General features: G+C 31.1%; 1 protein-coding gene, 1 long non-coding RNA gene, 1 other non-coding gene and 1 pseudogene across 4 annotated transcripts; 2 read left to right on the top strand and 2 right to left on the bottom strand.

The window, feature by feature from the left end:
• On the top strand, positions 1-9,312 carry LOC134249176 (cytochrome P450 3A8-like; annotated as a pseudogene).
• A 2,021-nt stretch (positions 9,313-11,333) lies between these two features.
• On the bottom strand, positions 11,334-17,895 carry LOC134249158 (uncharacterized). The gene is made up of 3 exons (XR_009988225.1): positions 17,566-17,895; positions 12,987-13,048; positions 11,334-12,157 (listed from the first exon to the last, which is right to left on the bottom strand). It is a non-coding gene; the product is annotated as an uncharacterized LOC134249158 (long non-coding RNA).
• Trnam-cau (transfer RNA methionine (anticodon CAU)) lies at positions 11,931-12,021 on the bottom strand. The gene is given in 2 exon segments: positions 11,931-11,966; positions 11,985-12,021. It is a non-coding gene; the product is annotated as a tRNA-Met (tRNA).
• On the top strand, positions 16,962-27,456 carry LOC134249157 (cytochrome P450 3A11-like). Of its 2 annotated transcripts, none has more exons than XM_062731515.1 (14): positions 16,962-17,129; positions 20,236-20,332; positions 20,461-20,513; positions 20,773-20,869; positions 21,148-21,264; positions 22,492-22,580; positions 22,790-22,938; positions 23,028-23,155; positions 23,355-23,427; positions 23,904-24,061; positions 25,008-25,096; positions 25,193-25,330; positions 25,764-25,926; positions 26,951-27,456. In XM_062731515.1, exons 2-14 carry the CDS (start codon positions 20,270-20,272, stop codon positions 27,023-27,025), a joined length of 1,392 nt encoding a protein of 463 aa, XP_062587499.1. In that variant the 5' UTR covers positions 16,962-17,129; positions 20,236-20,269; the 3' UTR covers positions 27,026-27,456. The 2 variants fall into 2 exon arrangements, with proteins under 2 accessions (XP_062587499.1, XP_062587498.1); XM_062731514.1 differs by having other exon boundaries at positions 16,962-17,172.
• Positions 27,457-27,701: the final 245 nt, after the last annotated feature.

The raw sequence follows: 27,701 nt of genomic DNA, 5'->3' as shown, positions 1-27,701 counted from the left end.
ATGATGGAAGCTCATAACGATAACCAGACGGAGACGGACGGAAAGAGAGGCGAGTTAATGTTTAATTTATTGTACATAACTGACTCTATTATACGAAAATTATTCAGCTTCAATATGTTAACTTTTTAAATGTTCATTATAACTTTACATGTTTGAACACAATATTCTAAAAAAAAATCGAAAGGTTTATGTGTGGAAGGAACCAGAATCAGAAATGCACTATTTCTTTATGACAGCGTCTAAACCCACACTCCCTCAAGAGTAAAGGTGTTTTGGGGATAAACAGAGAGTTAATGATTTGTCACACCAACAATATTCACCATATCTGTCACCTTTTAACTTGGTTCATTTTCCAAACTTGAAAAAACCTTTCAGAACGAAAAAAAAGCAAGTCCAGGAAATTATAGGATCTGCCATATTCCAGTATATGAAGGCCCATAATAAAAATGAGTTCTAAAACAATCAGAATTGGATAAAAATGTTACGGACATGTGTTTTAATTAAAAGAGAATATTTAAGTTAAATCATTAAGATTAAATCATTGATAAGCGTCATTTGCTTCTTTCCGAGCACCGAGGACATTATTTATTAAACGAGCTCGTAGGTTGCAATGATTTTTGTTTTTAAGCTTTTAGTGTTGAATTACATCTAAAAAGATCAATAAATATGCTTTTCCGATATTTCCTTTCAATAAATCTATTCCTGTACGTAAAACAAACAATTAAATACACCTTGTTCAATTGAAAGGAAGAAATTGAATTAATTTTTTCTTCAGTTTTGAAATTAATCATTAAACTGATGAAAGAACTTTAAAAGGAAATGTAAACAATAGTGTAATTTAATAACAAAAGTTACATCAATCAAAGAAGGTTGTGGAGTTTAAGTAATTTTTTAAATTTCAGCAGCACTCATTGCATATTCTGTTTATATTGTATGAAAATTGACAAAAAAGCAATAAATTGATTCTTCTAGCAAATGTCTATTACATCTTGTGGTTTTTTTGCATCTTAACCCAAAAGATGGAGGAATATACCGTTATGATCGGATGTTTGTTTCTGTCTGCCTTAATGAGGGTGACAACGTGTACCTATATGGAACTAGAATCAAATCTACAAAGAGAACTTTTGACAGGGTACAATTTCAACGTTCGCCCTACTTCAAATGGAACCGAGAAAACTGTTATCAGGTATGAATTCTACATCAAAAGCATCAACGATTTCAAAGAAGCAGAAGGAAAACTGTCTCTTACAGGATTACTTTCAGTTTTTTGGAGAGATCCTAGATTGTCATGGTCAACTTTATTACCGCCTTATAACGTAATTAATTCAACGTCATTTAAGTCATTTCAGGTATGGACCCCAAATTTTATTTTATCAAATGCGTTTGGAAGCTTTAGAAGACTTGGTGTTGACAGTGGGGCAGTGCATTATAGCTCAACAGGTTTTGCTCTTATGTACGTTGCAGATATGTTTGAGGCCAAGTGTCTCTCAGATGTTCGATCATACCCATTTGATGTGCAAAAATGTCAACTAGAGATAGTGCCCTGGGGTATAAAGGGTACCACTTTAAAAATCATTTCCCAAAAGGAACCTGTCTCGCTTCAGTTTTATACCATGAGTGGTTTATGGGATATCGAAAACACACACACATACGTATTGCCGCTCCCATTGTTTGACCAAATAACCGTTTCAGTGGAAATAAACCGTCGTACACTCTACCATGTGATCCTGTTGATGATTCCATTGTGTATTCTTAGCATACTTCCCACTTTGGTATTTCTGATACCGGTAGAATCTGGAGAACGATTGGGATACGCAACCACTAGTTTGTTGTCGCTCCTGCTTTATCAGACAGCCATAGCTTCGAAACTTCCAGAATCATCGATCCCTGGACTTTCACTGTTAATATTAAAGACCTTCGCAGAATTCCTTCTAGCTTGTATCATATTAGTTATGTCAGTTTACGCCATTAAGTTTTACTATTATGATGAAAATACACCAATTCCAAAACTTATGATTTTCGTGCATTGGATCATGACAAGGAAAAAAGAAACTGTAATACATACTACGAAAGTCCATTCGGAATCGGAAAACGAATCCAAAGTGAAGACAGTATGGAAGGAGGAACCTAGATTAACATGGCAAGACTTATCCCATAGTTTTGATAAATTCTGCTTGCTTTTTTCAATATCAGTATTCATCGGGGTGAATATCGTGTTTCTTGTTTTGATTAACACACCAAAGTAAACATCGATCGTGATTCCTGATCCTGAATTTGTTTAGCAAATTAATATTCTTATATTCCACGAGAACCATTTTGAATTAATCGAATTATCAATTGTCGTTAAACAATCTTATAAACAGAGTTAATCCCATAAAGTAATTTTCACACCTTGACCACGACAAGGACTTACGAGTGATTTTTATAACAACACTGTTTACATTGTTTATGTGGCATGTTGATTTAATTGTCCATCTATTGAATGTCACTCTTTTACACTTAATTTCTTCTTTGTGTTTAATTTGTTTTACTCAAACTTGTTATTTGTTAGTCAGTTGGAGACGGACAGCCATGCCGTTAATAAGAAAATAAATTTTCTTACCAAGTCAATGATCATTTGCTATTTTTTTGAAATATTTCTTAAAAAAATCCAGAAAATATCCTAAGTTGTTTTATGAACATCACTTCATTATTTCTGCCTATAAAGTGAAACTTGGTTTTTTTCTCCAAAAACCTTATCAAACGCTTTAATGACATTAGGCTAAATACATCTAACAATTTGTTTCTCCTAAATCTTTATTTCAGTGAGTAGAGGTAGAAGCCCTTACATTGATTTTCTGGTTTGTTATCTCCAAATGTAATGGAATTGATATTTTTCTTTACTTGCAATGTACATAATGGTAATGATTACAACCTCTGTGTTCTATTCTTTATGTCTAGGCTATCTTATCCATCTAAATAAAACATGCCATTAGTGTGCAAATTATATAGTGACTCTAGTTCCTGATATATGTAAAAATCAATGTTATTAAATTCTAAGGAATATATACAATTGACATTCTTTCAATGCTGCCAAGAATGTATTGATAACACACGCGTGAGTTATTCTTGTCCTCGAGAACCTTGCTCCGTTTGTTCCGCCTGACTGACAACTGTACATTGAAACATGCATATCTCTTTATAGTGTTTCTTATATCAAGATATCAAGAATGGGCATGCATAAAGGATAGATAATTTATACACAAGTTTATAATATTGACATGTCTGGCAAAGGCGAAAATTCAAAACTTTAAAAGTGTATACCAGGTGGATAAACCCCCGTTTAAAATGTTTGTTAAACTAAAAGTCAGCGTATATATCAACTGAGCTAGTCTGACTATAATATAATGTGGTATAAATTTGAAGCAGATTATCAAAATCAGGTTTCCTTATTTTTAGGTTTTTTGTGATCTGTAAAAAATCCTATCTTAAATTATTGTTAACTATAGTTTAAAATATCACAATTTTATAAGGCCTGCCCTAAGTTTATCTTCATGTAAAAATAAGCTTTAACAATAGATTTTGGCCAACTTTGGAGGTTTATTGTAAATTTTATATAATAAATTTTAGGTGTAAAATACAAATTTGAAAAATTTAGACATATATATGGTAGAAAACGACAAATCAAGATTAAATTTTAGATGTCACTTTTTCCGGGAAATTGTTCTCTCCTATAGGTCAATTCTTTTGTCAAAGTAATACATCCTTCTTGAGAGAGATGTTAGACAACACACAAACAAAGAAAAATCATGGAGGAGTTTTAAATTGAAAATATCTACAATTTAAGAGATCGTGAATTTACATATTTATCACCATCGTCCCCATATAAATTTAGTTAACAGTTTGTAAACTATAGTTTATTCAAATAATTCGTGAAACTGTATTTATCAGATAATCTATGTTTTGCAATCGCAAATGATTGTTTTCAAATTGTTAAGTATAGTTCTGTGAAAAAATTGTCGCGTTAACTATGGTTTACGGATGTAAAATATAGATTAACGTTGTTAACAGTATCATTTTACATTTCAACGTTGACTTATATCCATGGAAATTCGAAATAACAATACCTAGTTTTTGACATATCTGTGAATATTTCATTTGTTTATCTCATTAAAGTCATTGTGAAAAAATCGTGTCATAGAATTGTGTTCTTAATTAAATGTAACATGAACAATCGTGTAATTTCATCAAAATATTGCATCTGTGTTTTTAGGCCAATGTCACCTTATAAGAAATATATCTCTTGCAGTTATTTTCTAAAATTCTTAATATACATCTCGTTGTGTTGATTTTTATCATTTGTGTCCTTCTGTTAATTCCTCTTTAATTTATACATCCAGAGAGACGGTTTTCAAATGTATGATAATTGTACATTTCAGGCAACTATATGTCAATTGAAATAAAAGTTTCTGATTTTTTCCTACAGTCAATGTTGGAACTATTTTGAAAGTTATGGATTTCATTTATCTTTTACTTTATCCATATTTAGTTGCAGTGGGGTGATCAAGTTATTTATTGTGTTTTAGATATATATATATATAAAAAAAATGTACATCTCAAAAATTTTAATCACAGCTCGGGTATAGATAAAAAGCATTACCTGTACAAACAACTAAATACATTAGAACTCTTTTACGTTTTTTGGATTTCGACTATGCCTTTAAACATTGCCATTTGGCTAATTTGTTGAACTGTTGGGCTACAGTTTGTATGCTGTAACATTTGCATCCACCCGGAAATGACTTTAATATATTATGCTCTTGCAGAAGAAAAAGCAATTATTGCATGGTGTTTGCTTTCAATAAGACGCTCAATTTATAATTTGCTGCTTCGTATAAACACATTTGATAATTAATAAAAATCAATTTTCAGTTTCATCTTATTTTTCAACATGACCAATTTTCTCCTTTTGTTGCGGAAGCTATTATATAACAAGACCGGTATTCTATTTTCAAGACGTGCTGAACATTTTAGATACACAACGTGGATTTGGACACTTTGAGAGACACTGTCCCCTAGTTTTTTGCAAAAATGAGACAATCTGCCTTTTATGTAAACAAGGTCTTCATTATTCAGACAGGAAGGTAAAAACCATAAACTATTAACTAGATAATCTTCACACATTCTTTTCTAATAAGGAGATGTATGTATGTCCATATATTCCAGGGCATTTAAAGTCGCAGGTATTGTGTGACGGCTTTGTTCTTTTCCAGGTATGTTTAAACGGCTCTGTATTGAATGTAAAGTGTTCACTATATCATCTGTGCAACTTTTTCCTTTACCAATATCAAAAGAAAGTTCCTCACGCAAAGCCTTTATTTTGCTGTCGATATTATGAATTAAATCAGATATGTTAAGTTTGTGCAAGCTTTGATCGAGTGGAACATTTGTTTCATGAACCATAAAAATCCTGGTACATTTTAAATCATACACCACACACAATAACTTATCTAGTTTTTCCCCTGATGTTAAAATTTTAAAAGTCATTTAAAGTTCCTGTTTTTTATGTAATTTTGCTAACTGTAGCCATAATTGTGTGTTGCAATCTCAATATTCTGGCGTTGGATTTTAGGGGTCAAAAAATAATCCATCACAAATAACTTAATTTCTAAACATGATATCTGTTCAGGTCCGTTATTTTCTATTTCATACAATACAAAATTTGACTGTATATCTTTGTATGGAGCTCTTCTCACCAATACCGAATCAGTGTCCCGGTGATCACAACTTTTTTAAAACTTATCTTGTAATGTTTAATTGCATTGTCTAAGTGATTGGTAGGATCGCTGCCGTAAAATTTAATTTTATCCTTTTTCCTTTTATTTTTCTTAGGCATTATATGTACAACAGAAACTTTTTATCAATAATTGTTTCAGTTCAGATTTTCATCATTTGTTGCACCTTTTTGTTTCAGTGGTGTGAAGTACATTTAGCATCACAACATATTTCCATCGTTTATCCAGATAAAAAACGCAGAGCGAAAATCCGTGCGTCCATCTTGTTTAAGTCACGTAACATATATAGACATCCATGTCACCCATGTGAAATTCCTCTCGTGTACTCTCTAATCAATGAAGCTGGAGATTTGTTCAGCACATAAAAAGGAAAATCAAGGAAAGTGAATGGACTTTGCAAAGTAAGAAAATGACACTTTTTGTAAGTATGCATAATGGTTCCTCACATATTACCTACAATACCATTTTTTCTCTACATTTCATTGCATCTAAACATTATATAATGAAATACGTGTTTTTAAAAAGAATTGCATCAATAACCACAACATAAAAAGTCGCTTCAAACAATGTTTCCTGTGCCAGAGCGAAGGTAGCCTCAATGAAAGACTTAGCTAAAGGGCTCTCCATGAGCTGTCATCCCCAAATGTTGTTCCCCCGCCTCCATATCTCAGTTTATAATGGCAAATTCCATTTTTTGCTGTGGCCGGAAAACCAAAACCCAAAATATGTGTCAAGTGTAAAAAAATTAAAATAGGATTTTATTAACAGGTGCACAATGGCGAAGTTTGTATCTAAAGATTCTGTGAAAGTTTCATCAAATTTCATTCAATGGTATGAGAGGAGTTGGTGCTTAGGTATGATAAAATAGGGCTGCTGGCAAAAATATATATCAAAATGACGGAAAATAACGGACGGAAGGTACGGTACAAAACTAAATTTATTTTGATTTATTTTCTATATACCCTCCCGCTTTTCAATCTTGCAGCATATACAGTTGTATTTGCATTTACATCTTTGGTTGTAAGAGATGTTATTCTTTTCATTTATTAAAAGTACAATTATATAAACGTTGGATCAATTAAAGATATACGAAAATAAATTTTCTTACCATGTCAATGATATTTGCAATTTTTTGTAGAAATGTTACTGATTTTACATACGAGTTTTCTTTGGTTGCTACACAGTAGATGTTATTGCTTCTAAGGAGTAAGGAGTTGATCCTTACGCCGCGGGTTCAAATCCCAATATTATTAAGTTAATACATTTTTATTTGTAGCTGTAATTCCATTCCTTGCGGATGGTTGCAAAATTCTTCATATTTTTAAACCGAGGTCCCGTTTTTTAAGACAACAATTGTAAATGAAATGACAACATGACATTTACGGAAAAAATTGGTTTGTTTAATTACATTACGTCAGTGCTTAATTTAAATCCAAAAACTGAGTGAAACCGAAATTTATCGTATTGTTTTGACAAAATTTAGGCAGCTCCCCACTTTCGGCAAGTTTTGGCATATATTGACTCCATATGAGTGAAAAATTAACTCAATGGGGACGTTAATATAATATACAATCAATCAATCATAAGGAGTTGATCCTTACGTCGCAGGTTCTCTATTATATAAAAATTATTCATCTTCATTATGTTAACTTTTTAAAATGTTCAACATAACTTTTAATGTTTGAGCACAATATTCCAAAACCCATGAAACTGGTCTTGTGGATAATATCATATTCACTGGCACTGACAAACACAAAAAAACATCCCTTACTGCTCAAATGCCGTATGTGCGGAATAGATGTTTTTTGCAGCCCTAGGCCTCGAACTGCAAGTGGTGGCGTCTCAATATGAATAAAAATCTCTTGAAGGGAAGTTAAACAAACAAAAAAAAAAAATATCCTTTACTAATATGCATCACAACTTTATTTCAGATCATATCTCTTACTTTTCAGCACGACGCCTTAAATATAAGAATTTATTAAGAGTGTTTTTATTGTTCACAGGATTGACATCAACCGAGATTATCGCCAATTGTCTGATATTTTTCTTCGCTGGTTATGAAACCACTGCCGCAACTCTTGCATTCTTGACCTATTTTCTTGCCCTCTACCCATATGTTCAACAAAAGATGTTCCAAGAAATTGTTTCAGAACTAGGAGATGTACGAAAGAAATGTAAGAAATTAAATGTAGACAATTCTGATTTAGTCAGAGTTTAGAATCTTTAACCTTTCTAATGCTCTCTGAATACCAATCTTGGTGTTTTATGTTATAAACAACCAATTTTGCTGTTTACAAAAAAGAATTAAGAAACGCTGAAACTTTATTTTTTTCCTCCAAATGGTGTAGCAGTGTAAAGGAATAGATTGTACGAATGCAGCTTTGGCATTCGTCTCCCTTAAACAGCGTCACACAGTTATACATTGTATTTGATAAGTCACAACCCCCTTCCCCCCAAAATGCTATTAAAAAAAATTGCACCCCCCCCACAATTAAATAATTTTTACCAATGTTACACAGACTTTTATAATCATCAAAAAATTCACGAAGAACATAATGTTCACATTATTCTATTGTAATGTATACTATCAGTTGTTTTTCGAAAAATATGTCTTATAACACAGGTAAAAGTATTCTAATAGTATTCTAGCAACATCTACAAAAGCAAGAAAAAGAATGGTAAACATTGCATCTTGTACTATTGTATGTCAAAAATAATTCACATTTACATTTTGCATGAAAGCGTACTGGCACAAATTCCATTTATAATGAGTGTTGAATTGATCCAGCATTTAGCATTTGTTTCCACTTTTACATGGATTCCATACACTTTTTTCTCCAAACACTAAAATCTGTTCAAAAGTTTAACTTTCTTGAAACGGTAAAGTTTCTGGAATGGGTAAATTTGTAAAGTCTTCAATAATTATTCAAAAATAAACAAAAAAAACTTTTGAAATTTGCACGCCATCTTTAGATGACAGTGTCGGGAAGTTACAGTATATGAATATGTGCATTAATGAAACGATGAGAATTTTCCTATTGCACCAAGGTAATCATGTGAAGAGTTAACAGTTTATTCTTCAAAGAAAATTTCGAGTATCTCTAGTACATGTGTTTCTACTGCATGATATGATGTTTTTAAAGATAATTAAAACAGAATTATATGTAGTTGTATTGCATAGTAGATGTAAATAATTCTTGTTTTGAGCATTCATTTTTAAGGATTTTTTTTTTTGTCACGAAGAAAAAAATATCGTTTTTAGTAAACATTTCAATTTATATTTTAATCTGACCTGTTTATATTTCCCTTGTAACGTGATGATAGATTGTTTACAAATGGAGTCTCTTTGAGGAGGAGATGAAATAAAATATACCTTGCAATTGCTTGCAGAACAGATGGAGTATGTGTTCAGGGTACTATCAATGGTTTGAAGATTCCTAAAGGTATGAATATATGAATACCAATATGGATTTTACATCATTCCGATAAACTCTGGGAAGATCCAGAAAAGTTTGACCCAAAAAGGTTATTTTCTTGATTTTTTTCCCCTATTAATGTGTCTTTAAATCTTCAGTATGAAATTTGTCTTCGCGAAAAATGACTTTAAGTTGTAATTAAAGTGCATTTCATGTTATTCTGTATTAACCTTATGTGCCATTTCAATGCACTCGCACTTTGAAAAAAATTTTCAAAGTGCGTTAAAAAACAAAATCAACGCACAAAAATTTTTTCAAAGTGCGTTAATCCCTTTTTTTACAGTTAAACGCACTTTGAAAAAAAATATGTATAAAACAAAAATTCTAGACTAAGATTTTAGTAATTGAGATAATAATTTGTAATAATTACATCTTTCGAAAGCCTTTTTAATTTACATGTATTGTTTTAACTTCATTGAGAACAAGGAGAAGACATGCTTTCTTTTTTTTACATAGCCGACGGTAGCAAATTGAACGTAGACAAACCCCCCCCCCCCCCCCCCCCCCCCCCCAAAAAAAAGGCAAGCCCCAATTTTCAATGTCTATATTATGTAACTATATCTTTGTAAAACATCTGTGTGTCTACTACCCCTCTCCTGGTAGATATCAAACACCCAAATATACGTAGCATAACTACTGTGACCTTGAAAATTTCAATAAATAAGAGAGTTTGAGAGAAAGAATTTTCAAAGAAAAAATCAAAATCGCTCATTTTCACATCCTGAAACCTTTACACTTAAGTAATACTTTTGTCGACCATACACATTTTTTTCGTAAGGAAAAAAAAACTTATTTTTGGCTTTTGTTTATAAGACAGTTTCCAGTCATAAGCGCGAATATCATGTGTAACAGGTTCCACCAAAATTAAAGAATAGTCTAAATCTTGTTTTGTCAGAAGATATGTGGTTAAACGTAGTTTTACGATGAATTGATGGATACAAGTTGAATGAAAAAATAATCCATTTACATCAAGCACAAAATGTGGTATTTTACTATTGAACAATTAAAAAAATTTACAGGGATACGGTTTACTCTTGTCAATGTTGAATAATGATTTAAAATTAAATTTGAGATTGAATAATTTGTATTTAAAATTGTGTAAACATTATGTAAAAACACATCACTAAAAACATCTTTGAATAATGAATTGATAAAATTAAATTTCAAAAATTACGCGGGCTTGTTGCAGAAAAAATATTTGACGACATAATCGGGCAAAATGTCACACATAATATAAAAGAATCTTTACTCATATGGTCTTCAAAATTTCATATCAAAATGTTGTAAATTGGTATCAATTTTGCTTATTTGTATTATAGCAAAAATCTTCATCATGTGTTTCATTTTTTCAACATTATGAAATATAATCACATCACTTTCTTGTCAAAAAATCATTAAACAGGTTTGAAAACAAAAACTGCGGATATATAGTGTGATATCTGTCCCAATCACGAAGAAATTGATAAAATTATACATAATTGTTTCATTTTGCTATTTGTGGACGAATGTCACGAATACCCTAGTTTACAACATGTTTTATTATGTATGTATTGGATTTATGTTGGCTACACGAGCATAACACATAATTTAACAAAAGTGTGGTGTGCCGTCAATTAACGAGACGTCAAAGTTTTACACGGGAATCGCATACTATATTTCTGTTTTTATTATATAACAAAAAACGTAAAATTTTTAAATTTTGGATAACCCATACCGATACTTTTAGTATTTTTTTAAAATACAGAATTTTTGCCCAAAATTTATTTGAATCTTTAAGAATTGTGAAATTTCATAAGTATATGACGCCTGTAATTTTTTTGAACGGCCCTCGTAATTGTCAATTTCCCCATATTCTAGTCAGGACGCAAAATAGATCGTCAAAGTTTCCAGATACTGTTTTTATTATATAACAAAAAACGTAAAATTTTTACTTTATAACCCTTCAGTATAATACTTTCTCAGAATTGCGTATTATAATTTCAATATGTCTGTCAAATAATTTTGCAAGAAAGTAAAAAAAAGGATAATTTGATAAAAATCCTTGAAACATGAGACAAAGTCCATAAAGATGAGATGTCCTGATTCGTGGTCTAAAAAGTTACTTAAATGATAAATATTTCTCAATAACAAATTTATAAAATAAAACAGAGATGGAGAAAATTAATCAAGCTCAGAAGTTCAGAGAAACAATACAATTTGGGAGCGGAGCAAACACGGACCTTTAAAACTTCGAAGTGCGATATGCTGTTGAAGAGAAGTAAACATTCCCTGTAGACCGGATATACTCGCCATGTGCGCCTTATCATGATCGGGCAACGGAAAAATACTTAGACAATTAAGTGTGCGACCTTATTAGAATGACAAACGTCAGGAAAACTTCAGAATTGTACACTTGCTGACAGGGTCATTGTATCTATCTTAGAACTTGCGTATTCTTGACTTTGAATGAAAGTTTTGATATCCTTGTTTCATAAACTTTTTTGTCAATAGTATGCTATGTTCTAGAAAAAATTCGAACGTAGAAGTTCTTCTTCATCGAATCGACTACACATACAAGTGATAAGGGAAATTTGCTTATAAATAAAACCAGTTGACGGTTGAAAAGTTAAAGTCATCACGTTGCTGTCATCACTCCAAAAACTAAAAGCGTAGTTTAACGAAAAAGGAAACTAAAAATGGATGCCCCGGGTGAGGATCGAACTCACGACCTTCAGATCGCTCTTAGCTTTATGATTATGAGACTGACGCGCTACCTACTGCGCTACCGAGGCACATATTACATAAGGAAACAAGATTGAAAGACTTATAAAGACAACTCAGATTAAATAAAATATTTAAAGGAAAATGAATGGAAGACCGTTTGAGCTGTTTTAATGTCCATTTCTTTGTGTGTTGTATACTTCGTCTCTTAAAACAAAGAGAATTAAACGACTTTATTATGTTTTTACCTAATTAAAGAACACGCTACAGTCAAAACAAGTGGAAAGAATTTAAATCTCTTTTAATTCACGTTGACAGAATGCATTGTTCAAATAAGATGTTTAAACATGTTTTCTGACAATTGTCTTGTATAATCAAACAAAAAACGGTAATTAAACATGATCGACGTTTGTGGAAAGGGTGACACTTTCTTTGTAAATATTTATCAATAATAGGTTTAAATGAGGGAAGATATTAAAAATATATTAATATATTATTTCTTCATAAAGATTTCTAAATGAAACTACAAAGCAATTTTTCTGACTTTTGTTTAAAAAGGAATTGTTAATTGCACTATTTTTTGCCAATGACCAAAGTAATTATTTGTTAAAGTTTTTTTTTACATACTTTTAATTTTTATTAAAAAAGCTCCATTTCATCAAATGTATTTGAAATATCCTGAAGCAATGAAAAAAAGGAGTGAAACATGCATATAAAGAAAATTGAATGCCAACACTTCCAAATTTTAAAATTGATCTAGAAATCCTCAAAAGTGTGAGCCTGCATTATAAAATACACTTTATTTTTGGAAATACTTTAAACCAAATCATCATGTCTCTGTGTGATCCTGCATTGTAAAATACATTATTTTTGGTAATACATTTACTTTAGACCCAATAAACATTGTGTCTCTTTTAATTCACTTCTGCCTTACGTCTATAAAAATAAGGTCTTCATCACATTATACTTAACTTTGTTCGGTTTTCTTGAAAATTTTAAAGTGAATATTTGGAGAAAGTAAATTTTAAATACTTACTGATATGTTGATGCTACAAGGATTTCAACAACCTCCGTCCGAACGTCTGTCGATCCGTGAGACTGTAAGCCATAAAACTTAAACTTCAATTTGAGCATAATTTTTCAATGAGTGAAGGTAGTGCTTTTATTTTTCACTTTTACATTATCTGCTAAAATATGTTTTAGAACATATACACAATCATTTTCACTACTTTTGCTGACATTTACGTTTGAGCTATATTTTTACCTATTTTAAGAATAACTTTTGCAAAAAAAAAAAAAAAATATATATATATATATATATATATATATATATATATATATATATATATATATATATATATATATATATATATATATATATATATATATATATATATATATATATAAATGTGTTATCACCTGTGGCAAAACCTTTCTAAAAACACCATGATTTTTTGACCCCATGACCAAAAAGGTTTGACTTACTTTTTAAAAATTTAAACATTAATTGATATTGGCCATATTTTTTAATGAGAGATAGGGCTTTTATATTAAACATGTGTATTATCTGTGACAAGACATTTCTAAATACACTATAATTTTGACCGGACATTGAAGTTTGACTTACTTTTCAAAAACTTTAACCTTGGCCATGACTTTTGAATGAGAAGACATTGGATTATCATATTAAACCTGTATATTGCTTGCGACAAGATCTTTCTAAATACATTATGTTTTTTTATCTTGTAACCTTGAAGTTTGACCTACTTTTCAAAAATGTTAATATTTCTTATAACTTTGAGAGAGAGAGATCGGGCTTTCATATTTGACGTGTGTTATCTGTGACAGGGCATTTCAAAATGTGCTATTAATTGTTCTCCTTGACCTTCCACCCATTCTCAATATAAGGGCACAAATGCCTCTCTGATTTTTTAAAAAATGAAGTTCAAGAAAACAATTTTTCTATCAATTACCTTTGAAAGAAAGTATCTGAAGACTTTGTTTCCAGATTTTTTTCATCAAATTATAATACATGGAATAATGACAAGACGATAAAGCAGAGGGTGATTTTATTCAAAAATGTAGCTTGAAATGTATGTTACTCTTTCTTCAATGTCCAAAAAGATGTGTAAAAAAAATGTGGTCATTAAAATCACAATTGGAATAGCTCATCTTAACACCAGCACATCCTACCAACTCTGTCAGCAACATATTTTCTCGGCATACGAACGTACGTTGATTTTTCCTTAATAAAAACAATGGTTACTTTTTGTTCCAGATGTATAAAAATATTTTTTAAATATATGCTTTAAATTCTTCTCTCTGTTTTGTTTAGACTTTATAGATACTTGGAACCTAACATGTACATGTAGTAAAATTCTATTTTGTAGTTACTGTCTTTTTTTAACATATATCCATGCCGATTTAGAAAACTACGTAAATGTAACGCACATTTCAAGATATATTTCTGTTTAATAAAAAGCTTAAAATTCATCTAAAAATTCATCGTTTTGTTTCAGTTTATTAAAAGAAAGATTCTCTATGTAATCACATTGTGTTATATGTCGCAATCACAACTATAAAGACACGATTGCCTCAGAATATGAGTAGGTAACGTACATTTCAAGCTTGTAATAATATGTAAATTAGTAATAAGAAAATTTTGAAAAAAAAGCAATTATTGACATAAAAATCATTTTAATGAAGCGTTTTAAGGCAGTAATATAAGAAATCATAATGTAACAAACGAGGTTATTTGTCATCAACTACATGAATGTCTCGTCACTTCGGGTTCATTTCAATATTATGTGAGTCCCCTCCATGCCTTACCATTCTTTTGTGCTGTCTCGCTGAAATTGACACCGGTCGTAGCCTAGTTACTTCTACCTGTGTGCAAGGGTACAGACAAAAAATCAGACGTCTTTTGCTATGATCTAACAAATGCTCGTGTTTGGCCATTGAAACTTAACATAAATCTATTCCGAATATATCCATCGACAGTTTGTTAACAATTTCATTTAGTATGTTGCAACATAAAAACACAAACATGCGTGCTTTTCAGCAGATCTGGAAAAATATAACCCAAAATGCAATGATTCAAACAAAACTGAGTATTGTGTGCCTTTCAGTATTTGAAATGTATTCTTGTGTTCTGGGTTTAATTTGTTCCTTTTTCTCTATTTTTTGTTTCTTTTTTTTACCAATTATAAGCCTATGCATACCTTGTTTTTAATTATCATCAACAACGGAAAGTCGCATATTAAAAGTAAACAACTGCAAAAAGGTTGCCAAAGATGAATTAAAGACACTTTGAAATAAATTTTCTAAAGTTAAAACTTTTACAGTTTATAATTTTTGTGGCCAGTTGTCAAATGGATTGGTAATTTTGTTTCTCTCGTGTAAACGCAATTCATTGACTAAATTAAAAAAAAATGTATCAGTAAAATGATAAAAAAAATACATTTCAAATAAAAATCATTCTCTTCCACAAGCGTACGTTAGACACGAATATATTGATTATTTGAACTTGCATATCATAAAAATGCATATACAGGTTTCAAAAAATATATACCAGGTATCAAAATTATATTACATATAATTGACCTTAATATACTTTTTTTCCTCAGAAAACGTTTCATCATTTTTGCATTTAGACCTCCAACCTTTGAAACTTTCCTTTGTGTACACATTCGAGATGTGAAAGTTATACATGAAAATTCGTGCGAGATTCACTTAATTCGAATTTCATGGTATACATTTCAGTCACGTACATTTCAAATGATCACTTTTCATGTAAAAAAATAATTTTTAATTGTGTTAAGCAAAACGTGTTTACAGACTTGAAAGTGAATTTTCTACTTAATATATATTCTGCAAGAATATAGGTAACGTACATTTCTTTCTTATCTCTACGATTGAAAATGTCTTTCATTCCGTAAACATATTTATAAAAGTTGCTCAAATTGTTCAATTTCATGTTACATTATCTAAGTAGGAATAATTAATCCTTTGAAATTTCAAATTCAGCCCATCAATAAATAAAGGAGAACAAAACTATCAGTTGTATAATCTTTGTGTTTGCTTGTAATGTGGTTGAAATAGAATTAAGCGACAGGGACATTGCACAATAAAAATTATTTATTATCACAAAGAAAATGTATTTATTGTTATGAAAAGAAATATATATGATACAAGGTTTAACTTAAAAAAAATTTTTAAAAACTATATATTATCACAGTAAAACTTTCTTTCTATAATATTTGATATATTTCAAATAGGCTACTATATTTGAATTTGAAACATTTTCAGACTAATTATATGAATTCTTATTCACTATTTATAATGTTGATTTAGAAATTACATCAGTGGTATTTCTTTTAAATGAAAATGAGGCGACATCATTTGAGCCCTTATATTGAGAATGGGTGCTTCACGAAATACTTATTTAAAAAAAAAAACTTCGGTGATAACTTCTGAATTACATATGATAGGGCGTTCATATTTGACACAATATGCCATAAAAAAGACATCCAACCCACAGAGACACCGAAAGCGGAGGATAACAATTCTTTGAATTTGCTTAAAATTATTATTCATTACCTCATGACCTTGAATTTCAACCTTCCTCTAAAAAAATAATTTAGCAATTTAATTTTAAATTTAGCAAAAATATATTTGTAGCAATATGTTTTGAATGAAATTTCGGATTTCATGTTTTCTCTACACACTTACTTTAGTTTTGATTTATTACCTTGTCAGCCTTTATTTTAATCTCTTATTTCATTAATACATATATGTTTTGAACGAGAGAAGATGGGGACTTTTACATTTCTTATTGTGTACAAGGAAAGAAAGAAAAACAATTACAATTTGTCAATTGGTCAATAGGATCCCGATATACTCTCGTACACTGTATATTCTTCATATAGCTGTGTGTATAAAATCGCAGTCAAAACGCTTTTGATCCTAGTGGCGTACCATATTTCTGTATAGCTTGGTGTGTTGCATAAATGAGTAAATACGCTTATCATCCACGTTCGTTTTAAACAGGTCACCCTGATATTACAGTGATATTATGCAATTCAATGGAGACCTCCGTGATTGAATTGATTTATATTTTATACTCAGTCATTCCATAAATAACGGTTCATTATGGTGACATTAGGAGTTTTAATTACCGGTGTGTTAATTTTCATCATTTGTGTCCTTCTGTGTTTCCTATTGTAAGTATTGTGAAAGCCTTCGGCAATCATAAATAATAAAAAGTTAACATGTCCAGCACAATCTCTTGATTAAGCTATATAGCTTGATTTAGCTATATAGCTTTATTAAGTTATTCAGAATAGCTTGATTAAGCTATTTTATCAGACTTTTTGCTCAAATGTGCTATTTTTTCAACATGTGCAAAAAGTCGCACCTTGATGCAGTGGAAATATTAAACTTTGAACTCTTCTGAATACAATGCATGTAAAAAATCACTCACCAAGTAGCGTCTCCTTGAAAGACTTTGTACTCAAAATTTTAAAAGTTTTCACCAGAATGAAAGGAGGTCAGTTATGGCCAACAGGATAATTGATTGGTAGGAGTGTAGCACAATGAGAAGCAGTCGTACTTACCCACGCCTCACCGACGCAAAATAGTGGACAGTTACTCAAACAATAGAAATTCAATTTTTGCTTAAAAGTATTCAACAGCAGCAATCCCGTACGAAAGTTTGAGGCGGAATAAGCACGGCTTGGGCACTGCTAAGGCACGGAATCCGCACGGGTTTTTAAAAAATGGCACGGGTTCTGCATGTCCAAGACACGGACACGGATTTCGTGTCTGAAAGTGAGGAATCCTTGCTCACAGAAACCCGTGTGGAGGCACGGAATCCGTGTCCCAGGGAGACGGTTTTTAATTCAAGCGGGTTTTGCTTCATACTATTTATTCCTATCTCACGGCTTTTTACTGAGCATGCTCAATCATAACTTCCTTTATTTGAATATTAAATTGGAGGGATCCATGGCCATGAGCTAAGCATGTGTATTTTTTACTTTAGTTAAAGGATATTAAACTAACAGATATCAGTTGGAATTGTATCTATGTCAGTCTGGGATGATTTTAATTATCACTTTTGAACTAAACGCAGTAAGTGTAATATAAAATAAACAAGTCAATTTTTCAATTTTCATGATCTTCCTATATCATTGCAACGTTGACAATGTATGTGTTGAAATAGTCTTTGTTTATTTGAATGACTTTAGTGGGATTTTCACTAATCAATATATAATTTATGTGTCATCACATACAGTGCTATAGAAAGTTTAATTTGATTTAAAATCTTTCTTAGATTGTGCAAACTTAGCTAGATTAAGTTATAATTGAATTGTACATTATCATTAAATTCTTAATTAAAATCTAGCATGGTTTGTAACTGATTAAATAAATATTTAACAGAAAGTAAATGGACAACTTCATATACGGTTTCTAACTAAGCATAAATGTAAAGCATTGTGAAGTTTGGTACCAGTCACCATTTTGGCATCAACTGTTGCATCAGGAGATTCTCTAAATTAAAGGCCCTGACCTAGATCTAGACAAATGCACCGATCCCGTGACTCCATATATGGTATGTCTCCCGGATTTTTGCACACGGGTTTCCAAAAATCCGTGTCTCCATATATGGAAAAAGACACGGGTTTCAGACACGGGTTTTCAGAATCCGTGAGTCCATATATGGAAATTAGCACGGCTTTTGTAAAACCGTGTGATCTCATTTCAATAATTTGGCCAATATCCCGTGCCGTGTCCGTGCCTCGACTATTTTAAGGCATGGCTTTCCATACATATTTTACATAGGAGCAGGAATGCTATAAGCATAGGTTTCTGGGAACGGAATCCGTGCCTGAGCCGTGTCTAAGCCGCCCGGACTTTCTGTGATTTAGGTCGTACTTTTGATAGTCCATAGTACATATATGAATAGTCAAATACTTGTGACTTTTTGTTTATTTCTTGCAAAAAACGTTTTTGTGAAAACAGCTTATAAAAAGCTTTATCAAGCTATTTAGAATAGTTTAATAAAGCCATATAGCTTTTTAAAGCTATAATAGCTTAATCAAGAGATTGTGCTGGACCTGGTTAATATGACTACTCTAATACATACATAGCGAATTGGGTGTAGATACGTTTGGTTTCATTAGTGTCTTTAACATTTAACAACGTGTGACGAACAATATGTATTTGCATTGTTTTGTATTGCATTATACCTTTTCTTTATTTAAGTACACTTTTTGGTGATGATAAACCATACGTATAGGTACTTAAAAAAAAGGAATTAAAAAGAATATTTTGGAAGATATCCAATAAAAATCTTGATATCAGTAATTTCAATTTTTGATATCGAAAAGTAATCCTTCAAATCAAAAATTGAAATTGTTCGTATCAACAGATCATTTTCTGATATCATGAAGAAATTCTTGTTTAAAGTTGAGTAACCATTATCTTTGAAAATGCATTTTGCCAAAAAGAAGAGTAAAAAGACCAGCAACAATTTTATAACACTGTTTTCATAGTACTGTATTTAATGCTCATTAGCTTTAAAATGTCTATATTCACATTTCAAAGCTTAACGACTTTTTTTTTTTTTTTTTTTTTTGATAAACTCATATTTTTTCTTAGATAAACTTGAACATTCTAAAGGAATTCTGAAACTGATATTCAGAGTTGGTAGTTGTATTTTGTATGAATAGCATAATATTTCGAATATTTGATTTAAAAAAAAATTGCATATCAAGACTTTTAATTTTTAGTATGGTATCAAAAAATCATTTCCTTATATCATTTATAATTTGATTTTTTATATATAAAAAAATAACTTTGGATATCAGAAATTTGATTTTGATATCACTCATTAATAAAGATTTAGTTTATATCAGGATTTTGATTTCTTGATATCAGAAAGTCAATTTTGATATCAGAAATCGATATTTGATTTATAAAAATGCTTTTAATCGTTGATATAAAAAATATTTTGTTGATATAAGGAAATAGACATGGAAGAAAATAAGAATTAGCATTAATGAATGTTCTTTTATTTCTGTATCAATTTAAAAAAACATAATGTACGGTTTAATTTACTCTAAATTACTTTATTATCATTTCATGATATAAAAGATTTAAGGAAAGCCCCTTAATGAAATAGTCAGAAAGTTATATATATATGTTAATAATTCGATCATTCTGATTAGATTAAAAAATGTTTTTGCTTTTGTTAATCATTTCAATGCATAATCTTCACATTTCAGGTATTCAACATGGAATTTCGGAATTTTCAAGAAAATGGGGGTAAAAGGACCACCTCCCAATCTTTTTGTTGGAAACTTCAAGACGGTCGCCGAAATGGTAAATTGAAAGAGAAAAAAAGTAATCATATATGTAGCATGCCATTGAAATTAACGTGTAATTACCAAAAAAATGCTCGATATAGGTCTTTGAAAATAAGAAATGTTCCAAATATTATATTATTTTAGGGAACGGCTGAAGCTGACATGATGTGGTGGAGGGAGTACGGAGATGTTTTTGGGTAGATATATTATGATCATTAATCAATCTAATAAAAATCAGACTTCTTAGATCCGCGCCGTATACATTCTTACGCAGAGTGTATAGGGCGCGGATCTATGAAGCCTAACCCTAACCCTCACCCAGTATATTGGATCATCAATGTTTTTCTTGTTTTTTATTTGTCTTTTTTAAAACAAATATTAATTATTTTTATGTTTATTAAACAAAAAAGTCAAATCAGTCTTTAATTTCACAATTGCATACTTTGATAATCATAGGCACTTTAATGGAAGATCGCCCATGTTAGTTGTTGCAGACACGGAAATGCTGAAGGAAATTCTAGTGAAACAGTTTCAAAATTTCACTGATCGAGCAGTATGTTGAACGTGCCCTTTATATTATTGAATATCAGCTATAAACTAATCATTTTAGTTTTAAGATTCTAAAACAAAAATATAAAATGTTTAGTTTCTGAAGGAGGCTTTAATTCCCTTTCAGCTTTGGGATAATATTAATAAATATACATTTCTTAGAAATATTTTATTGTCAGGTAAACAATTTTTATTAAGATGAATTAAATGTCAAATTATCAATTTTTGTCGCAAATATTTTTTTTTTACTTTTTGAAAGCTATCAATTATCTGTAATGACAGGTTCCACGAGGATTTAGTGGTGACGTCGAAGAAAATATAAGCACACAGCAAGGAAATGTGTGGAAAAATTCCCGGGCAATATTGTCGCCAACCTTCACAGCTGGAAAACTTAGAAAGGTGGATGTTAAATTTGCTTTTGGTATACATGTATTGGATGGGCCTACATTCAACTTTAAAAATCAGTTTAGTACTACAAATGTACCGTTATCGAAATATCATGGGCATAAAGTTTTATTTTGATCTCTCCGACTGTCGACTGTCTATTTGTCTGTCCGCCAAAAAAAAATTATGCTTACCAAAACTTTCATTGATTTGAGTTATGGCTTTCATAGGTCACAATTTTATGTTTTTTATGACAAGAACTTTCTCTGAGTACCAATATATTTTACCCTAAATTTTGTATATTTTAAAGTTTTAACCCTGGCCATTTTTATTGAACAGTTTGAGCTAGGGCTTTTACACTTTAAAAAAACCAATCTGTTTTTTTTTTCAATAAGTTGCTTTCCTAAGGAATAATTTTCATTTTTTTGTTTAGCTTTAACTCTGTTAGCTGCAACAATATAGCCCTCTCCGATTTTTTTCATCTGATGTTTTCTGGAGAGGGCTACAATTCCATAGTATCTCCCTAATGGTGCAAATTTTTTTTTCAAATAGGAGCGACTGCAGGCAAAACTGCATGTTTCCTAGTCGTTCTACTCAGCAGCCATGACAGTTTACGCGTGACGTAATGAGACTTTCGCTTGAAATTTCGAACAACCTAATAAAGCAAATGTCGGTGTATATAAATGAGTGTGCTGAATTGTGTCACAAAAACATCGATAAACAAAACCATTATAAGTGTTATTTTTACGCAAGCAGCGATATTTATGCTTGAAATATGGGAATTCCTGAAAGATCCGCTCCTATAGAACCTAAATTCTCATTGGCTGTCCCAAAATAAAATCTATCAAGGTCAGTAAACATGGCGGATAAATTCAAGTTGTGATGTTGACATACAAGAAAAATAACTGATATCTGGATCTTTCTGTAAATATTTGGATTGATTTATGTCTTGGATGACTACATTTTTGGAGTCAAGGTAAGAAATGTTGATAAAATAGCCATTTACTGACAATTTGAGCCGAAATCCGTGCGGGAGCGAATCGCTCCCGCTGCTGCACCATTACGGAGATCCTAAGGAGTTGTAGCCCTCTCCCACCAAAAAAGGGGGAGAGGGCTACATTATTGCAGCTTTCCTAGAGTTTGACACGATTTTCAAAGATTTTTTAAAACATTGTTATTTGAACAGTGCTTTTTAATAATTTTCCATCTTCAGCATATAAAACTTTAATTTTTATGCATTAGATGGACCCTCTTCTCAATGAAGCTGGGGATAAACTTGTTCAACATGTTAAAAGAGAAATCAAGGAAAATGACGAGGTAGACTTTGCAAAGTAAGTATTTTGAAGAATAATGAATAAAAATCATCGCCAAAAAGGGATATATTTTATGAATCCGAGGAAACTGACACGAATTGGTACATGTTACATGTTATATGTAAATATTTGCTTTTCATTTTTCTCCATATCATAGTATCACGTTAATTAATGAAAAAAATATGATGTTGATGTAAGGTTCTAGTTGATATATGGGATTTTTACAGTCTCTTTGGATGTTACACGGTAGATGTTATTGCTTCTACTGCATTTGGAATGACGGTGAATACGCAGCGGGATTCCAATGACAAATTTATGGAGATGGTTTCAAAACTTATCTTTGTGAAACGTACATCACCCCTTCTAACCCTTGCATGTAAATATCAAACACTTCATTGCACTTGATTTGATTGTATAAAAGTAGGCGTTTAGTATTTAATGAGATTTTTTTTAACGCCAATTTAGTTGCAATTCCCATTCTTGCAAGGCCAATAGCAAAGTTCTTCAATGTTTCATTTTTGAATGAGGAGGCATCTGTATTTTTCAAGAACGCTATTATAAAGGAGATGACAACAAGAGATTCATCCAAAAGGGTATTTAAATGTACATAAATTATGTAAATATAATGTTATTTAACCAATATGTTATAAAAGCAAATTGAAAAATTTGAATGAAAAAAAAATCTGCGAATTTAATTTCAAATTGCTTTATGTGTGTTAAAAGGGGATTTACAGAATACATGCAAAGCTGCAGCTGTCTACGATTAAAATTAATGCAACACTTAATTTTCAGGAATACGTTGATTTTATCCAACTTATGATGGAAGCTTATAATGATGACCCGCAAAAGATGGACGGGAAAAGAGGTTAGGAACTCTTAGATTCAGTTATTTCCTGAAGATTTTTACCGTAAGGGACAGACTGAGTAGAATTAAAGTAATAAATTTACTTTAGTACATGTGTATTGTCTGCTGACGGTACTATAATACCATTCTCTGAAACAACAGTAAACTTTTCAAAATTTGCTTCACCAAGACTTCTTAGTTAATAACTATCTTACAAACGGTTGGCTTTTCAAGTTATATTTTTTTATGGCCCAACTGACCTGTTTATCCACAATTATGTTCGTAAAGCTATTAAAATGACATAATTGTTCATCGTGAACACATGATCCCACCTCTGACATTCCCAGGGGACAGTGTAGATATGTCTGTCTCATTTTGTATTGATTGAAGAGTTAAGTACTTTGACTTTACATAATTTCAGTGATATCAGAGTCAGAGTATAAGTAAATGTAAATAGGGATTTTAGCAGGTTTATGAAATATATTTTTTATTTTCAGGGTTGTCATCCAAAGAGATAATCGCTAATTGTTTACTGTTTTTCTTCGCTGGTTATGAGACCACTGCCGCCACTCTTGCTTACATGGCATATCTTCTAGCTCTTCATCCAGATGTTCAAAGGAGGGTTTACGATGAGATAGTAAAGGAACTGGGAGATGTAAGGTTATACTGATAGTAACTTAATAGCATCTCACTTCGAAAATTTAGAAATCAGTAGAATTAACAAAGTTTTATATTATCTTGTATAAAAAAAGGTAAATATAGAAGATGTGTATAAATAAACGAAAAATATTGTTTTTAACCGAGAAATTTAAATACATTTTTTACAAACTTAAGTGGGATCAAAAGTTGTTCATATATCAACCTACAGATAAAATATAAATGTAAAAAAAAATATGAAAGGACAAATACATTTGTACCTTATACCTTCGACCGGTTCAGAGTATTTAGCATCATGATAAGTTATTTAAACAATAAAATGCTTTCTTTGTTTGTTATTACTGGAATTAACGGAAGCAGCTGTTGCAGAAAAAATACATAACCCGCGTAAGCGGGTTATGTAAATTTTTTCTGCAATAGCTGCGACCGTTAATTCCAGTAATAACAAACAAAGAAAGACATTTTATTGTTTATATTTATATCTGTTTAAATAATCATTTAAAGAAGGATTAAAACGGTTAATAATTGTATTAATGATGCGAACGTCTTTATATGTTTCATTGATGGAACAGCCACTGATCAAGAAATCTGTACAGGCGACATGCCTAATATAGTTCATGCAGTGATTAACCCAATGGGTTTTCTTAAGAAATAAGGGAGAAAATATTCAGTGGATGTAAATATATTGATGTATAGATGTTTAGCTTTCTTTTTTATGCATAATGGTTTTTAAAATCTCTGACAATTTTCGATAAGAAATAATATAAATATAAGTATATAAATAAAAGAATATCATTGAGAGACACGTACAACGTATATGTAACATTTTATTTCATTAGTGGTTACTATAGTACATACGTGACTCTTCCTAAGAATTTGAATTTTTTTTCTTATTTAATAATCTAAAAAATACAAATAGAAACAATTATGTATCATGTCTGTAGGAAGAACCAGGGTATGATAATGTAGTGAAGTTGCAGTATATGGACATGTGCCTGAGTGAGACAATGAGGTTGTTCCCTGTTGCCCCTAGGTAAGAATGTGAACAGAATGCAGTAATTTCTTTGAACGTGAATATTTAGCATTTAGGGATCACATGTACATGTACATGTATCTAACTTATTCGCAGGACAGATAGAGAATGTGTACGGGATACTGATATCAATGGATTTAAGATACCGAAGGGCATGGCGGTTGCAATACCAATATGGATTTTACACCATTCTGATAAACTGTGGAAAGATCCAGAGAAGTTTGATCCAGAAAGGTTTGGTTTTAAAAAAAAAAACAAATTAAACTTTCGTGTTCTATTTTGAATATTGATAACTTCAATTTAGGAATTCAATTTGTTAGAGTATACCTTAACTCAATAAATATTATAATCGGGGACCTATATACTAGCTAAAACATTTGAATTTCTATCTTTTTTAGGTATTAAAAAATAGAGTTTTTGGTCATAAGTAAAAAAAATAATTTCACAATTTAAAAATATGGCAAATGTCCGAAACTCGTATTTCGCATGACAAAAACCTTGAATCTCTTTATTTCTTAAATCTATAATTTTGTATTTTAAACTCCAGAGAACATTGCTTTCTCTGCAAAATGTTCATGATGTTAAAAACCACACACAACAATTGTTCAAAAACAAAATACCAATATGTTGGTATAGACTAGTTTGAATTTCCTGTAAAATATTTCAGATTTACGCCAGAGAACAAAGCCAAGATGAATCCGTATCAGTTCATGCCTTTTGGTTATGGTCCAAGGATATGTATCGGAAAAAGATTGGCTCTCACTGAGATCAAAGTAGCAATGACAAAAATCCTTAGAGAGTTTGAATTAACTACGTGTTCCAAAACAAATGTAAGATCACATTTCATTTAACCAAATTTAAAAAAACAACAACACTTTTTTTACAAAAGAAGGGAAAGAAAAAGAAATAAGACCAATTTAAGAGTTAATTAATTATATATAGCAATGAGAATATCTTTGTTTAAGAAATTTTGCCAGAAGGCCTATTGCATTTTGAATTATAGATATGTTTTATAGTTACATAGATTTTTATTAAATTTGATGTATTTTCTGATTTAAATGGAATAAATTTTATCAAATACTTTCGAGAACAATCTTGTGTAGAAGCGGTAAGGTATGATACACCTTTTGGATGAAATATATAGATTATCCACTAAGTAAAGTTAAAACAAGATCTGTTTGTGAAATACTGATGCCTCCGCATGACAACAAATGATGAAGGTTGAAGTTTCTTAATTGCAAGTCAACCACCAAGGTCGAACTCAAAAGGTCAAAATTGTTGGTATCCAAAGGAAGGTCTTGTCATCAGAAAACACTTTTGAAATATGAAAACCCAAGTATTTACTTTTCAAAAGTTTTAGCCAAGATCAAAGTTTTTTTTTTGAAAACTGGGTCAAACTCTCAGGTCAAGGTTAAAAAGCCAAAACTATTCATTCCCACTGAAAGATCGTGGTACAATGAATATACATGTGGAGTATAAATGCCATTGCACAAACTGTTTAAAAGTTATGGCCTTGGTTAAAAGTTTGGTAATTTTTGTAAAAAAGGGGGTCAAACTCTAAGGTCAATGACAAGGTGTCAAATTTGGTGGTACTACATAGAGAGGTCTAGTCACAGAAAAACACCTGTGAAATACGAAAACTATAGCCCCACCCACTCAGCAGTTATGGGCAAGGTTAAATTTCTGCGGAAAAAACAGATAAACTGACAAAAAGACAGACAGACAGACGGACAGGGCAAAAACTACATGCCTCAGAATCTTCGACTATAGGGGCATAAAAAGTTTTAAAAAACATACAAAATACAGATATTCGAGTGAAAATTAGGAACGCTTTTTATTTTTTATTTTTCGTAGATACCTCCGAAATTTAGGAATGGTGCCAGTCTTGTTCAACCAGTAGATATGTGGCTGAGAGTTACTGAACGCTGACCAAAATCCTTTTTCTCAACTGTTATATTTTTGTATTGCATAGCATGTATCCTGACTTCATGCTACCTCGATGTGAATATGCTGAAAACTCACGTCAAAAAATACAAGATTGTAAATAAATGTGATCCTTTGGTAGACGTATTACGTTTATATTGAATTTGAATCCTATACAAGCCTAGGTGACATGTACCTTTCTTTTTTCAACATGAATCAAAATGTGAATTTAAAAATTTCAATGAAAAATGTTTTGGGTACGCATCTCTTATCCGCAACTCCTCTTATACCTCTGAATGAAGTTGAATGAGACAAAATCTTTGTTACAAAGTGACATTGTGTGACCTTTTGTTTTTCTTATATACGTCACATGTATTGGGTTACCTATAGTGAAACATGGATGCTGCCATCTTTTCTATTATACTGAAGGGTACCCATCTCTTAACTCCTTCTATACCACTGAAAAAAAAATTAATGATACTTTTACTTATTCTTTATTGTAAAATGCCATTGTGCGACCCTATTTTACTTTATCTGACACATATTTAGGGTCTTTCCGAGCCAAACATAGAATTTGCTATTAAAATCACATGGTTGGTGAGAGTGGGGGTGGTAGTGGAATCTTTTATTGATCTCATGGCTCACAGTACAATTTATATTTTCTTGGTCAGAATAGACAAAG

This window comes from Saccostrea cucullata, unplaced genomic scaffold (genome assembly GCF_032062105.1).
Source record: "Saccostrea cucullata isolate Sc308-1 unplaced genomic scaffold, CSIRO_AGI_Scuc_v1 ctg25, whole genome shotgun sequence".
Lineage (NCBI taxonomy): Eukaryota > Metazoa > Mollusca > Bivalvia > Ostreida > Ostreidae > Saccostrea > Saccostrea cuccullata.
Note: the sequence above shows the minus strand (reverse complement) of the source record. Positions and strands in the feature narration are given on the sequence as shown.

What these genes read in the sequence shown, in the direction of transcription:
- LOC134249157 (XM_062731514.1), top strand. Translation starts at nt 17,102, where the DNA reads ATGGTGACATTAGGAGTTTTAATTACCGGTGTGTTAATTTTCATCATT. An exon ending in GTCCTTCTGTGTTTCCTATT is followed by an intron (nt 17,173 to 20,235) that starts GTAAGTATTGTG and finishes TTCACATTTCAG; the next exon opens with GTATTCAACATGGAATTTCG. An exon ending in AAAATTTCACTGATCGAGCA is followed by an intron (nt 20,870 to 21,147) that starts GTATGTTGAACG and finishes CTGTAATGACAG; the next exon opens with GTTCCACGAGGATTTAGTGG.